The 14,977-nt window shown below is 44.7% G+C and overlaps 1 protein-coding gene across 1 annotated transcript in view; it reads left to right on the top strand.

Moving 5' to 3' along the window:
• The window catches only part of arid1b (AT rich interactive domain 1B (SWI1-like)), a 36,428-nt gene continuing 21,451 nt past the window's right edge, over positions 1 to 14,977 (top strand). Inside the window, exons 1-4 of the mRNA XM_040016888.1 lie at positions 1 to 1,113; positions 5,820 to 6,011; positions 11,374 to 11,523; positions 13,439 to 13,552. Coding sequence (XP_039872822.1) covers positions 1 to 1,113; positions 5,820 to 6,011; positions 11,374 to 11,523; positions 13,439 to 13,552 — 1,569 coding nt within the window. The remainder of the gene's footprint in view (positions 1,114 to 5,819; positions 6,012 to 11,373; positions 11,524 to 13,438; positions 13,553 to 14,977) is intronic.

Consider the following 14,977-nt stretch of genomic DNA (forward strand, 5'->3'; position numbering starts at 1 on the left):
ATGTCAGTGGAGAACCTGGAGGGGGATACGAGACCGGAGAGAGGGGGGACAAAAGGCCAGGCCGGCCGTGCCTCTGCTGCGGTGAGCAGGGAGACGGGGATGCTCAGTGGGCATCCAGTGAAAACGTCAGGTATCTGTGGTGCCACCGGTGGTGCTGGACCTCCCCAGCCTCCTCCTCCTTCATCTTCATCATCGTCATCATCATCCTCCTCATCCCACCAAACACCTCCGTCGTTCAGCCAGCTTGTCCAGCAGCTCCACTTCCAACTGCAAACACACCACAACACAAACAACAACAACACCATCAGCAGCAGCGTCCAGCAGCATGGATGCACAGCAAACATCCTGCAGGAGGGGAGCAGCCGAGCACAGGAGCTGAATCAAAGGGAGGAGGAGGAGGAGGAGGAGCGGATGGATGCCAGGCTGGGATTAGCCACCAGCAGCACCGACAACAACCCTCCTCCGACTGGGACCAGCTCCGAGTTTAATCATTATTATGGGAATGGAAGAGGAGGGCCTAGCTTCGATCAACATGGCGGACAACAAAGCCCAGGGACTGGGGTAAGAGCGGCGCGCTCCGTACTCAGCACCATGGATCAGGTCCACAACTCCCACGAAGGCTACAGCAACAACAGCCCCTACAACCACTACCCGAACTACCGGCCCGGGTTCGGGAACAGTGGATACGGCGGCATGATGAGCCCGTCACGCCAGGGGAACAACCTGCTGGGCCCCGGCAGTGGCGGCGCAGGCTCGACCGCTGCTAATCACAGCAAGGCGGTGATGACTGCTAGCAGCTCCCCGGCTGGAGGCGGAGGGTTTCAGCGGTTTCCCGGACAGGGTCAGCAGCAGCAGCAGCAGCCACAACAGCAGCACCCGTCAGGGGCTACACCAACTTTGAACCAGTTATTAACTTCTCCGAGTCCGATGATGCGGGGTTATGGAGGTGGATATCCAGATTATAATAATCCCGCACAGCAACAGCCGAGCATGGGGCTGGCTAAAGACATGGGCTCCCAGTACGGCTCCGGGGCTCACGGCTGGGGAGGACAGCAGAGAAATCACCCGACCATGAGCCCAGGGAATCCCGGGCAGGGTGGCGGCAGGGCTCAGGTGAATAACAGCTTATTAACACCGTTTATAACCTGACTAATGACAGGTGGACATCGCACCACCGGTAACCTGCTAGCTGCTAACAGCCGCGATGCTAACCCAAATAGCTAACGGCAGCTAGCTGCTAAGCTAGGTGTGTGTGTGTGTGTGTGTTTTTCTTTTTCTTTTTTTTTTAATTTTCACTGCAGACAGATTCATTAATTAAGCACCGCACCCACGTGAGTCGTTTAGGACTCTAAAGCAAACAAATTGTATTGTGTGATTACTTGCTTTTATAAATGACAAGCATTAGCGACTGTTCGTGATGACAGAAGCTGGGGAAGTTTTCGATTGTGTCCAAGGTGACTTCGCTTTTAGCCCGCTAGGCTAAGCTATCATTAGCATATAGCTGTCGTTAACGGCAAAGGCCTTCGTGTGTGAAAGTAGGCAGCTTGCTGATTTTATAAGAGGTCGAATTTGTTATAAATATATATAAAAATGTAAACTGGGTGGCTGTAATCAGTTTTATTGTTACACTTGAAAAGATCGCGGTTTAAATGGTGACAGGGTTGACGGTTGACAGCTCCGCTCAAATCTGACAGTTCGCGTATGCTAATGATGTGTTTTGAGGGGTCACCGGTAAATAAAGCTCTTTCCTCGGATTTTATCTGTTTCTCTGTCCCGCCGGGAGAAGACAGTGTGGCGGGGACTCGGGTCTAATCAGGTGACGCTTCCTCCTGCAACAGCGGCCACTTCAGCTTCTGATTCCGGCCACAACTTTCTTGGCAGGCAGCCTATTAATAGCCCCATCTCCGCTCGGGAGCCCTGACCTTCACTCATGCAGATTAGCCATGTGCCCATCACCACCGGCACAACACTGGGGCTAACACACTGGCTGACCCGCCGCTGCAGCCCGGCCTGCAGGAGGCCTCAACCCCGGTCATCCCTACTCCATGTCAGTGTCACTTTACCTGGACCGGCGGTGCACTGTAGAAGCTCGTCAGAGTCACGGTTTAACTGCAGTTAATAAACTCACAAGATCTTTTTTTTTTAATGATTTCTTTATGGAATAATCGACAGGTTATTATTTCGAATTATTAGCAGGTCTTTAAAATAGCAGAAAACAATGGAAATGCCGGTCTGCAGGTGATTAAGTCACCATTGAATAATGGAATTATGATCCCTTAATTTATTTTCAGGATCATTTGACTGGATGCAAACAAGGAATTTTTCAGCTACTCAATAAATCAGCTTCTGTTTTAATAAAATGTGTTTTTAGTGAATAATTATCATTCACTAACCATCCGTTACCTCCTCTGAATGGGGACAAGAACACAGTTATTTGTTAGAAACGATGAACCATGCACAATTTTTTTTTTTCACAGGTAGAAATCTTTGTCAGCAAACTGTCTGCTCCTGTGTCTGAGATCAGGTTCAATTAGCTAAACTTGTGTGTTGGCTTATTGGAAAATATGATGCAATACGTGCTTACATGAAGAAACTCTAACTTGCAGGCAGGTGGGAGAGCACAGCTCAGTGTACAGGATGACACGAGGCAACAAGACTGATTCCTCTTTAAATTTGTTTCAGTTTTAATTCCACGTGTTGATGCCTTGAACAGAAATGAGGATTTGTGTAATCACACTGTGTTACACAAAAAAGAAAGAATGAATTTGTTGCACCCACAAAGACTGAACAAAGAGGGCCAGGTTATTTAGTGAACCGGAATAAAATCTATCTGGGTTTTTTGCTTCTCAGTTGGTGTACTGGACTTTCATATGGCAGTCAGCACCATCCTCTCCTCTCATTTGTTGTCTCAAAAGGGCCGAGGTTCATATATCGTATTATAACTAAACTTAAAACTAGTACTAGGTGGCAGTCAGCATTTTAATTAGCAGAATAAAAATTTAAAAAGTTGTGAAATTACTGTTACAGCAGCTCAATAAACCCAACTAAAAGGAGGTGAAATATGAAATGAATGCAGATGTTGTGTGTTTGTCCTCGTCTACGGGACTCTGAGTCAGCTGAGGACAAACTCTAAACATTTTCACTCTGTAAACCTCCCGAAACTTATATAAAAACTGAAATCAGAATAAATACTAAGGAAAATAGAAACTGTAATATCTCTGCTGTGGATCGGCCAGCTCTGCTTTGTCGTTTCTATCCGCCTCCTCACTGCCGGCCTCGGCCTGCGTGGACGCTCCTTGTGGAGCATGATTTTATGATTTTGTTTTCTAGTTGAAATAAAGACTTTTAGGGCAGCGCCTCAGAGCCTGCACGTTTCATGCACGAGTTTATTCCTGTAGTCGAGCTAATGTGTTGGTTTATAGAGCTGGTGATCGGATGACTGACATGCAGGAGTCACACACACGTTGGCTGTGTTTTCAGATATTAAAGTTTAAAATAGTTTAATTGTTGGGTCTTCTGTTAGTAACCGAGAACACCAAATAAAACCATTAAAATTGGTTCGGCAATACCGGTAATAACAACAGCCCGCTTGTATGCTGTACCAAAAAATGTGCTTTGGTGTGAATCTGATGGACGAAAGCCAAACCAGTTCCACATCACTGAAGTTGCACCATTTTTACAAACCATTTCTGGTTCATCTGTTTCATTCAACGATCCGCTTTCGCCCTTCTCATTCTCCGTTGCCGCCATGCTTTTTCCGCCATGTGCGTATGAAAACAAAAGCACTGCGCATGTGCGTTTTACCCATATCCTATCGCGATTTTTCATTTTCTTATCATTACCTAACATTATACCGGTATTACCATGAACAGTATGATATGGCCCGGGCCCAGTAAGAAGGATGGAACTTGATGGTGTTGTAGGTTATAAGCTTGTGAGTGAGAAGGCTGCAGTTTGTGCCTTATTATGTTTGCTTTGTTCTCGGCATCGTAGACTCCAAAAACTGTTTGGTTAGCTTTAGGAAACGTGGTTTGGGTTAAAACGCGCCTCTGCAGTATTAACCCTGCGTGTTAATGATGCTGATCTATAGTGTTTAAATGTGACGTCAGTGGGTACATGATGAAGTAGAAGTGAGGGACTCGACATTTATCGACATAAACCCGATAAATCATAATGACTGCGTGTTCCTGTGAGATGCTGATGGCTCAGATGAAACGGCAGAATTTGATGTTCTGGGAGTAAAATTGGGCTGTTTGACTGGAAAAAGGTGCAGGCTCGATGTGATGCAGTTTTGTATGTTTAATAGAAAAAAAACAGTAGAAAATTGCGATTCCTGACAAACCTCCTGAGATTAAAGCAGTTCTGTACCACACCACATGGTGGCACTACTGTGGCCTATCTCTGGGTCATATTATTCATTATATTAAACATGCCTGTGGTCTGCAGGGTATTTGAGTTAATGTGATTTGTACTGAGCAATGTTATCTTACTTGAGCGCCACCTTGTGGTAAAACACGCTGACTATCAGCCGTTTTATTTTCGTAGTCTCTTTTTGACTTGATTTGGCCACACCCACCCGTTTGTTAGCCAGTCCCAATCTACGATATATAAAATGAAACTTGTGTTCAGTGATTTTATTTGCTGGTTTTTGATGATTAAAATTTATAATGGCTAACCGCCACCATATTGGATCAAATGCAACAGAGGAGGATGAAGCACCCCACTGAGTTTTAATCTTTTTCCTGCTTTTTCCAACAATTCCCATCAGCCTCCATTACAAGAAATCAGCCAGTAAAACACTAAATATTACAAATGTTGCGTTGACCAAAGGTTTGTCCAAATAAAACACACATTCTGCAGTTTGGGCCAGGGTCGTGATGATAGCAGTACTCAGGAAAATGGATCGGCTGCTTCTGACGTGGCCTCGTCGCAGCAGCTTCCTGTCCTCCTGTTTTCATCCGGTCTGTGGATCCTCTGCCTGACTTGAAGCAGCTGTGTGGGCTTGGCAGTGCTCCAGCCTGAGGTTTCTCTTTATTTACTCTGCTCAGCTGACTGCTGTGTAGTGAGAGGAGATTAAAGGACAGGATTAAAAGTCTGCATCAGTTTTTTTTTAAGCGTAAAATCCGTCAGCGGTTTCTATTTTTAGCTGCTGGAGCGGCGGTGAAACATCTGTTCTCTCTGAGTCACTCCTCTCACCTACTATTATTATGTCAGTGTGTCAAATACAGAGTGAGTGTGAATATTAAAGTGTACCCAGGCGTGACTGTTGACTCCGGCTTAAAGTGGCCTCGCAGGCCTTCAGCATGCCGCAGATGAGGGTTCACTCTCAGAGACACACCTGACCCCCTCACACCTGAGCACATGCCATGAACCTCAGTGAAAACAGACAAACCATATCAGTGGGTAAGTTACTAGGATAATGTGCGGTATGTTATCTGCAGCAGGTGGCAGTAGGCCAAGCCCCGAAGCAGACACACAGAGTGGAGCTTATATATAAAGATATTTAACTTTCCATCGGTCCATCAGTGTGAGCGTGCTCAGTCAGACAGATGGATATATAGATGGATATTGATGGATATAGAAGACTGAGCTAATGGTGGAAGAAAACTGATGAACGGACAGTTTGGATTTCTCATAGTGGAAACAAACAGAAAGATGCAGTACCTCCTCAGTCTTACTAATATAAATGTTGATGATGTCATTGCTCTGTAGTCATCAGAGGTTTTGTCACACTGATGAATCAGAGTCACGTGTTGTGTCTTTAAACATGGTGTTAAGTTCATGGCGTCACTAATTATCCACCGTGTTCTCCTCCTCAGGTGCCGCCCATGGACCCGATGGTGATGAAGCGTTCTCAACTATACGGGATGAGCAACAACCCGTACTCCCAGCAACAGGGGGCGCCGTACCCTGGACAGCCCTACGGCTCCCCTACCCCCCACAGATACCCAATGGGGATGTCCAGCAGGGGGCAGGTGGGACTGGGAGGGATGCAGTATCCTCAGCAGCAGGTAGGAGGCGCTTAGATGTGTCTTCAAGGCTCCATTTGGACGAATTAATGTAAAATAATTCTTTAGTTTAATTTAACTTGTAGTTCTGGGTGGGATTTCAAACTCTGCAGTTACAGGATCTGACATCAATAAAACTGAACATCCATTAATCTGATCATAAATCAGACACCTGAAAGTCTTCAGCTTTACTTTTTTTATTGTCACAGTAAAGAAGTGATGCTTATCAGTAATTTACAGGCTTTCATTTCTTTCTGTGGCTGCACTGGCCAGTTAGAAGCAGTTTAGTTGTATAACAGCATCAAGACCATCTTCAGATAATGAAAAACAGATGAAAAATAGAAATCTACAATTTCCCTGAAATTACTGAAAAGGTGATAAAAATACATTTAAGGTGGGATTTAAAATTTAAATGATTTGATGAGTTTATGCAGAGTTTAACTGGTCCCTTAAATCCACCCAGGATGCTTGGTTGACCTACGGCGCTGAAAGGATCCTGAGCTGCACACTGTGGGAGAATTTGTATAGACAAAAGTTCCCAATTAAAAACCTTCATGTTGGGGTGAAACCTGCCAGTTATCTGACTCCACCCTCCTTCCTGATCTCCCACCTGCCTGAAGTTAAGCGGGTAATGCAGACGTCTGTCTCTGCAGCATCTCGACATGGAGGAGCAGGAGCTCTCCTCTGAGCTCCTAAGCCTGCCTCTGTGGAGGAGCTCGTGTTTGTGACCTCACTCTTTCAGTCATTATAACTCTCATGACTTTACGTGATGTTGGAAAACTGTTAAATCTGAGTGCGAGGCAGCCCAGTGTGGTGGGTGGTGGTGTTCGTCTGGGGTTGGTTACTGTAGGTGATAAAAGAGACTTGATCAGTGCCCAAATAAAGGTTAATAAAGGTTATCTTATCTTATCTTATCTTATCTTAAATCAGTGCTTTCATTGAGCGGTGAGACATGTTTGCAGAGCAGCATCAGGCTGATATGTAAAACTCTGATTTCTGTAGAGATCAGGTTGCTTTACTACAGGCCAGAGGACCCGAGAGCTTCCTGTAACTCTCCACATTAGGATACACGTGTGAAGCATTAACCAGATACTCATTAGCATGCAGACTGTTGGCTCGTTAATGTCCTCCCAGGATGACTAATGAAAACATCTCCTGTGAATTTGCCATCCCTGCTCCTGCTCTGCTGGTCTTCAGCAGCCTCTGAGCTGGTTTATGGAAACTAAGGCCTTCGTTCCCTTGGTGCTGATTCATCTGCAGTGTCACCGTTTTGTCACTGTGGAAAAGGCCTCTGTTGATGCAGTCAGACCGCACGGCTTCTGCCGGGCCGGTCCGGGTCAGGCTATTTCTGGTACACCCTGGGCTCAGGCTATTTTTAGACTCCAGTTTGGGTCTGACGCTGCAGCTCAGAGCAGACTGGATCCTTTGGTGGGTAAACACCGCCGAATGCCACAGAGAGCAACAGACGGCGAAGCTTCTTCTCAGCGAATGAATCAGGAGGTAGAATAAATCTGTCTGTCCCAGTGATGATGGGTTAATAATAATCAGCCATCGCTGAATTCATCCACACATACTGTGGATTTTAAAGCTTTCAGAGAAGAATAAAGAACTAAAACACTCAGCAAGTGTTTATCTGTACATGTCAGGTCCTAACACAGGCAGTGAGTCCATGTGAGCTCTGTAGTTTTCTGGTATTTGATAAGGAGATAAAAAGTCCCAGTCAACAGAAGAGTTTTTAGAAAAGTAGCTTTGTTAGACTGACAGTGATTCAGTCTTCACCCAGAAGATGAGGAACTTTTCATTTGAAAAGTTACAACGGGAAGTTGTTTCAGTCTTTGATGAAGATTGGAGCTGCTGTGTGAACTTTATTTTTTCTGACATTAAAGTTGAAAATTTGAAACTGTGGCTGTGAGCAGGACAAGGAGGAGTGTAGCCTGGCTGAACCTGCTGCTGTGAGCCACAGCACTTTTCTTCAGGTTTCATCACTGTTGGGCCTGAATCTAATTCTGAGGACAGTAAGAGTCTGAAATTGTCCTCCGTGGTTCAGCTGTTGGAAGTCTGCACCTGTTTGTGCTGGTTTGAGTCTTCCAGCAGGCGGAGAAGGTGGAAACATCTTGTGGTTCGGCCTCTGCGCTGTTGTCAGGCCGTTGAGCTCCGATCTGAACCTGTGTGTTCTCGAGTTGGGTTTCTCTTCCTTATAAGATATATGTTCAGCTTCAGTCAGTGAATTTTCAGTTCAGGCTTCGTCTCACCTTTCTGTTAGAAGCTCTAAGAACCTGATTGGTTTCAGAGCTGTGAGGAAGACACCTGCAGGTGTTTCTCCCTCCGACTCTCGGGCTGGACGGTGTCATTATTGTTGCAGATGGTTTAAGCCTGAGGGAATTTGTGTCGCCGCTGTTGTGTCTGATTACGCAGAGAGAGAGTACTGAGTTTCATGGGAGCGCAAGGGCCAAGTGGCCCCGGGACTATTCTTTATTAACTCTCTGATTCCACACGAAATTTGACCCTTGGCTTCCCTGTCTGAGCGCCGCAGACTCAACCTGGTTTCAGGAGGTTACCGAGTTACTGTTAGAGCATGAACTCCGACTGTAATCTCTGTTTCAGTGAAGCTGCAGTATTGAAGGACATGCTGGTGAGGAAATGCTCTCGATCAAACAATGTGCTGGAGGTGAGGTCGCTTAAAGGCCCGTCCAGGCTTTCAGAGTCCACGTGCAGCCAGTCTGTCTGAGTCTTCCTGATATTTATGCAGACAATGCCGGCTTTCTGTCCCACTTTAGTGCTCTCGAGCAGGGCGGTTAATCCCGCAGCTGCAGCTCTCTCGGGTTGCACCGAGGTTGCATTGTATTGCATTTTGCGGCATCTGCATCGAGCCAGATAACAATCTGAGAGAGAAGCTGTGTGGATGAGTTTCAACACATCTGATTTTAAAGCAGGTTTTATAAGGTGGTATGAATTTTAATGAGGAGGAGTACGATGGTGGGTTTGGCATTAAGATTAGAGCAGGGCGATATGACCAAAAATATTTATCACGATATACATTTGAAAATCTGCGATAACGATATAACTGACGATATAATTGACACTAGACAAAACACTTTACAACTCCTCAACTTTATTAGTGCAAAAAAAAAAACATCAATGTATTTTCACTTAAACAAGCAGCTGTTTTTATGTGCATTAAAGTTATATAAAAAATGTAACAGTGCAAATGCAAATTCCTTGCTGACAGTTTAACCAAAAGGCATTTCCAGTGGAAATTGGCCGACATATCCTCAGCATAACCATGTATAATATCCACAAAACTTAAAAAGAGGTTATACACACACAATACGGTAATATTATGTTGAAGCACAGTACGTATCACTCCGCGAGGCTCCTGCCTACGATAGCCGTAATGCTCCGACAATCCATCAAGCGGTGCCGCTTCGTAGCTTAGCAAAGTCGTACTGAAACATTTGACAGATTTTCGAGCGCCGTGTACCACATAAAATCGTTTCGAGGTCAGTAAACACAACCAGAATTCATACATAAGGCACACGGGATTATAAGGGGCACTGTTGATTTTCAGAAAAATCAAAGGATTGATTTTAAGTGTGCCGTATTTTCCAAAAAACACGGTAATAACGACGGCCGCCAACCCGCTGGCATGCTCTACCAAAAATAGTGCTTTGTTGTGTATCTGACGGATGAAAGCCAAATCAGTTCCACACCACTGAAGTTGCAGAATTTTTACAAAGCAATTCTGGTTCATCCGTTTCATTTAACGATCTGCTTTCTCACTTCTCATTCTGCGTCGCCGCCATGTGCGTATGTAAACAAAGGCACTGCGCATGCACGTTTTACCCATATTCTATCGCAATATTTCATTTTCTTATCGTTGCCCAACATTACACCGGTATTACCGTGAATGGTATGATGTAGCCCAGCCCTAATTAAGATGATCAGTTTGAATCAGTGAATTTATGTCTTTTCATCTGCCTCCTCCTCTTCTTCACTCTGCGTATCTGGAAGTAGACAGATCGGGTCTAAGAGGAGGAATGTGTTAAAGATCGGAAATGTGGCTCATACTAACGGTCATCATGTGGTTCTCCTGTGATGCTGCAAAACACGAGGTCAGGGGTCAGAAGTCTATGACCGGAGGAAGCTTCCTCCAGTATGAGAACAGATCTGATCTACAGAGGAAGTCTGAGATATTCAGGAAATTAAATTTAGAGGTCGCTTTCCAGGAAAAGGGCGGTGTGTGATTCCTGAGCGGCTTCACTGTAGAGCAGAACAGATTATTATTATCATTAGAGGAACAGAGATGCTTTTGTTTGGCTTTTAATTGACTCTTTAGCTAAAGCAGTGAAGGCTGGGGGCGTCTTGAGGAGGCTGCACAAGAGTTAAACTGAGAGCGTCTGTGAGGAAGAGCCACTGAAGGAAGTGTTCAGATTCTGTGCTTAAGTCTGAGTCTCAGTACTGCTTCTATAATATAAGTTTATGCATAAGTACTGATTATGCAGAAACATATTTGATATTATTATTATAATTGTGATGAATTAATATGTATATGCGTTTCATAACATTAGCTGCCAACAGGTATACAGCACTGCACTTGTGAGTACAGACTGCTGCAGTTACCTACAGTTTATATGGAAAAGGCCGATTTGTTGTGTTTCTAGTTTGTGTTTCAGTGTTTCGTCATGTTTAGTGAGTGTTTGCAGACAAGTCAGTGTCTTCTTACAAGCTCTGAGCGACCAGAGCAATCATCAGGATGTTTTTAGCACAGCACCGTCTGTGTGAGCAGCTTAACCCGGCAACAGCCAGCAACCACCTGGGATCGAAGCAGTCACCAAGTGATTCTACTTTAGAAACATGACCAGGTAGAAACGCAGCCTGACTGCTCATCGGCGTGTTACCCGATGAGTTTGGGCTCTGGCTGCTGGACTGGGTTCTGCATACACTGCGTAGCATAATGCTGATGTTTCTGTCCTGGATGCAGTTCCCACTTTACTGTCCGCTCTGGTCCTTTTGTTCAATAAAATAGAAGTAAAATGTCGACATCCATGCTGCATACTGCATGGATGCATGGATTTAATGCAGGTGATGATTTTTCACAAAATAAAGAGTCATTCAACTTTAAAGCAGTGCTGATGCTTACTGTAACAGTACAAAGGAAAGACGTGATTTGTTGCTAAAGAATACAAATTGTAAATTTGAGTTTGTTTTATTTCTTTGCACTCTTCATGTTTCTGACCTGGAGTCTTTCTGTCTGTTTAGCCTGTGGAAATCTATCGGCCATTCAAAGCCGTAACCTCGTGTTTGTGGTCTTAACAAGGTAGTATCGATTGGCCTTGTGTCTCTGATGTCTGTGGTCTCTTCTCAGATGGGCTCTCAGTACAGCCAGCAGCAGCAACAGCAGAACATGAGCGGTTACTGCCAGCCGGGCCAGCCGCCGTACTTCAGCCCGCCACAGCAGCAACCCGCCGCCCCCAGTCAGCCACCGTACATGCAGCCCCGCCCACTGCCACAGCAGGTAGGACTGGGATTACAAACCTAAACCTTATTTTGTCTTTCTGATTTCACTGTTAATTCACTCAAATTCCTGCACATCTTTTCACAATAAGAGCCTTTTATAGGAGTAAAGGGAAGGGAATGAACCTCTTGACGATTCTTATTGTGAAAAATAAGAAAGAGGCTTCAACATATAACCAGAAATCAGAAGATAAGAAAACGAAAAGTTGTATGATAATGCTGTCAAATATAAAAGAAGTTGTGATGCTGCTGTGGATGTGTGGCTGTCTTCTGTGTGGATGTTTCTGAGGGGAAATGGCTCGAGGCCTCCAGAGAGCTTTAAGCTGCCAGACTCTCCAAGCCTCACAAGTTCAAAACATCTCAGAATGGCTCCTGAAATGCCTTCAGCTAGCAAGCTCCACTTACTTTTGTCTCTGTAGCACTTAAAAAAGACATGAAGTGTTCTACAGAAGTCAAAAAACAGTATCCAAACTGGAATTAAGCAGGAAAAAACAAAAAGAGCACAGACATTAGAAGTAATAGATAAATTTAATAGAAAGAAATTCCATCCATCCATTTCCTACCACTCTCCAGGCCACGGGATAGCCCGTTAGTGAGACTTTAGCACGCCATTCCAGAGACCTGATCTGTCCACTGGGGTCTGCTCATAGCTGGGTGGGATTAAACAGCGACGAGGTAAATCCTCATCAGATTCTATTGTGAAATTTTCCCATGAAGGAAGCATCGAGCTGAGCTTCAGTTCTCTGAAAAGACCAGATTAACTTTAGTATTTAGTTTGTATTTGCTGATAATGACAATCCTTTCTGTCCTGTTTCTGTCCTAAAGTGTTACTTCATTTGGTCTTTCTCCACAAACATGGCTGTCTTTGTCTTCAGAGGATCGTGTTACACAAGGTTTTGTGAAGACATGAAACAGAGAGAGAGAGAGAGAGAGCCTCTCCTCGAGTCTGTTTTTTATCTGATCATTTCAACAATGTCAGACGTTCATGGTGTTTAAAAGGAGTTGGCTGCAGGCAATGGGGAAACCCCGACCTCCAGCTGCTGTTTTATCATCTTCATCTTCCTCAAGACGGCAGCTGAGACTCTGACCTGCAGCAGGCAGCAGGAGCCACGCTTTGAGACTCCCAGCAGCTACCACAGCTCCACCTGCAGCCGAGAGATGTCCAGGACTTCTCTGAGATCTGCTACAAGTGCATTGTGGGATGTCTTTCATTTTTTCTGAATGGATTGTTGCGTCTGGCTCATTCAGGACACGTCAGAGAAGGGAGACCCGCTCAGCTCGGGTTTTTCACCAAGTCCATTTATTAATTATAAGTTAAAAAAGGAGAACAGAAGAAAACTTGGTGCTAACCTTTATCCAGACTTCATGTAGAGACGACTACAGCTCAATCAAAACAAATGAGCAATTGTAAACTGACACAAATTGGTGCGATTGGGTCTTTTAGGAAACCAACATATTACTGTGGCCAGTGTCCATGTTTACCACTTAACTAGGCCCATGCAACACATCTATAATGAAAAATCCAACTAAACAAAATCAGCAAATGTGAAGAACAACCACTTTTATGCACCGAGGAAGACATAATGTCCCGGCCAATACGATGCTTCAACCGCACGATCAACACAAAAATGCCACCGATGGGGCTTCAGACAGGATTTAGATAGAAAACAGTATCCCATGTACTTCATCTGCCTCACGCCTGAGGCCATATCTAAAGTCACCATCAACCCAACAGAGCGCACAGAGGAAACCTGCAGGCTCCACACAGAAAGACCTGAGCTGTACAAAGAAGACAAAACTAAAATTCAGCTGCCCGAAACACGGCTAACTTTCAGCGACTTTGTTTTTTGTTTTTTGTTTTTTTTGCCGTTTGTTCTTGTAAGATTTAAATGCTTTGTCTGTCTGTCACCCTGCAGGAGGTGCCGCAGGAAGCTTACGGGGGCCGGGGCCAGTCTGCCGCTATGACTCCTGGGAAACCAAACCACGAGGAGATGAGTCTGAGTCAACAGGAGAGGCCGTCCAGTCTGCCAGTGAGTTCGAACACACAGCTGCTCTCTGCTGGTCAGGCACAAAGACCCCCAACCCTACACGCACGCACGCACAAAGTTCATCACACAAACCAACAACAAGCCAGAGTTTCCATTAGCAATGGACGATATAACCTCAGAATATTATCACAATATTCCACAGAAGGTTGTGATAATATTTCAGATGATATTGGAAAAAAGCAGCTCACAGGCAGGAGGATTTATTATTGCGAATGAAACAAGGACATTTTCCATCCTTCTGTCCCAGTGAGCAGCTGTCTCTGGGTCAAAGAGTGGATCAGTAACTGTAATAGTCCAGCGCTGCAGCGGTGCTCGGTGGGTCACTCATTACTAGCTGCTAGCATCTCCTACTCCTTGTTGCAATAGGCAACATAACAATATGATGTCACTATGTCATTAATATCATAATATGATACTTTAATAATAGCAGTAAAAATTAATACCAGTATTATTACGGATGCTCTGAATGGTTCCCGTCACTGTTTGGTCAAACCATGCCAGAGGTGAAAGAGTAGAGTGATGGTCGTGGTCACCCTGGGTCATAAATCAGACTCACCTGAAATTTATCCTGTGGGGCTGACACACTGATCCTCAGTCAGTACCACATCTACACCACAGAGTTCTTGTCCTGGTCTTTGACTGATGGCGGATCTGAAGGACAGCAGGATTCAGCCGAAAAAGCCGTTTAGTTTTTATGTTAAAGCTTCCTCGAACTCCTGCTGCAGAATAAACCAAACCCAACCTGAGGAGTTTTCTATCAAACAGGCACGTTCCTGTATGGACGGGCAGTTTCTTAATCTGCCTGCACCACTTCTTAAAAAACTGATGAACCATCTGTGCCTCACTACACACAGACAGACTCTGTGTTCAGTTAACTAATAATTAACTAATGTTAATGATTTTGGCTATAATAATCGAGTAGTGATGATCGGATATGGTGACAGACCTGCATCAGACTAAACAACCCTAATTCCAAAATGTTGTGTGTAGTGTAAAATACAGCGTGTCAGATTTTTCAGATTTGGTTTTTATATCTAAAATATTATTATTGTAATAAAATAAATATTAATGATAATAATAAATGTTTAGTTTGAATGCAGTTCTAAGGCTGTGTTCTGTTGATCTGTGGAAAGTTCTGTTCATGAGGTTTGGAGGCCGAGGTCAGACAGTTTTCCTCCTGGTGGGTCGGCTTTCTTCAGTCCCGACTTCTTGTCCTGTTCTGATTCCGCAGGCTCGGTTTTAGCAGAATAAGAGCTGTTTGTTGTCAGGCTCATAGCTCGTGATTCAGCCTGCGTGACATATTGAACGCGTTTCATGCCCCCCCACTGTCCCCAGGCTGGCCTTGTTGTCGATAATGACGCCGTCCTCTTTTCTCTGAGTTGAAGCTCGCAGGTTTCACGCTCTGAG

This window comes from Simochromis diagramma, unplaced genomic scaffold, assembly GCF_900408965.1.
Source record: "Simochromis diagramma unplaced genomic scaffold, fSimDia1.1 OVJJ01000802.1, whole genome shotgun sequence".
Lineage (NCBI taxonomy): Eukaryota > Metazoa > Chordata > Actinopteri > Cichliformes > Cichlidae > Simochromis > Simochromis diagramma.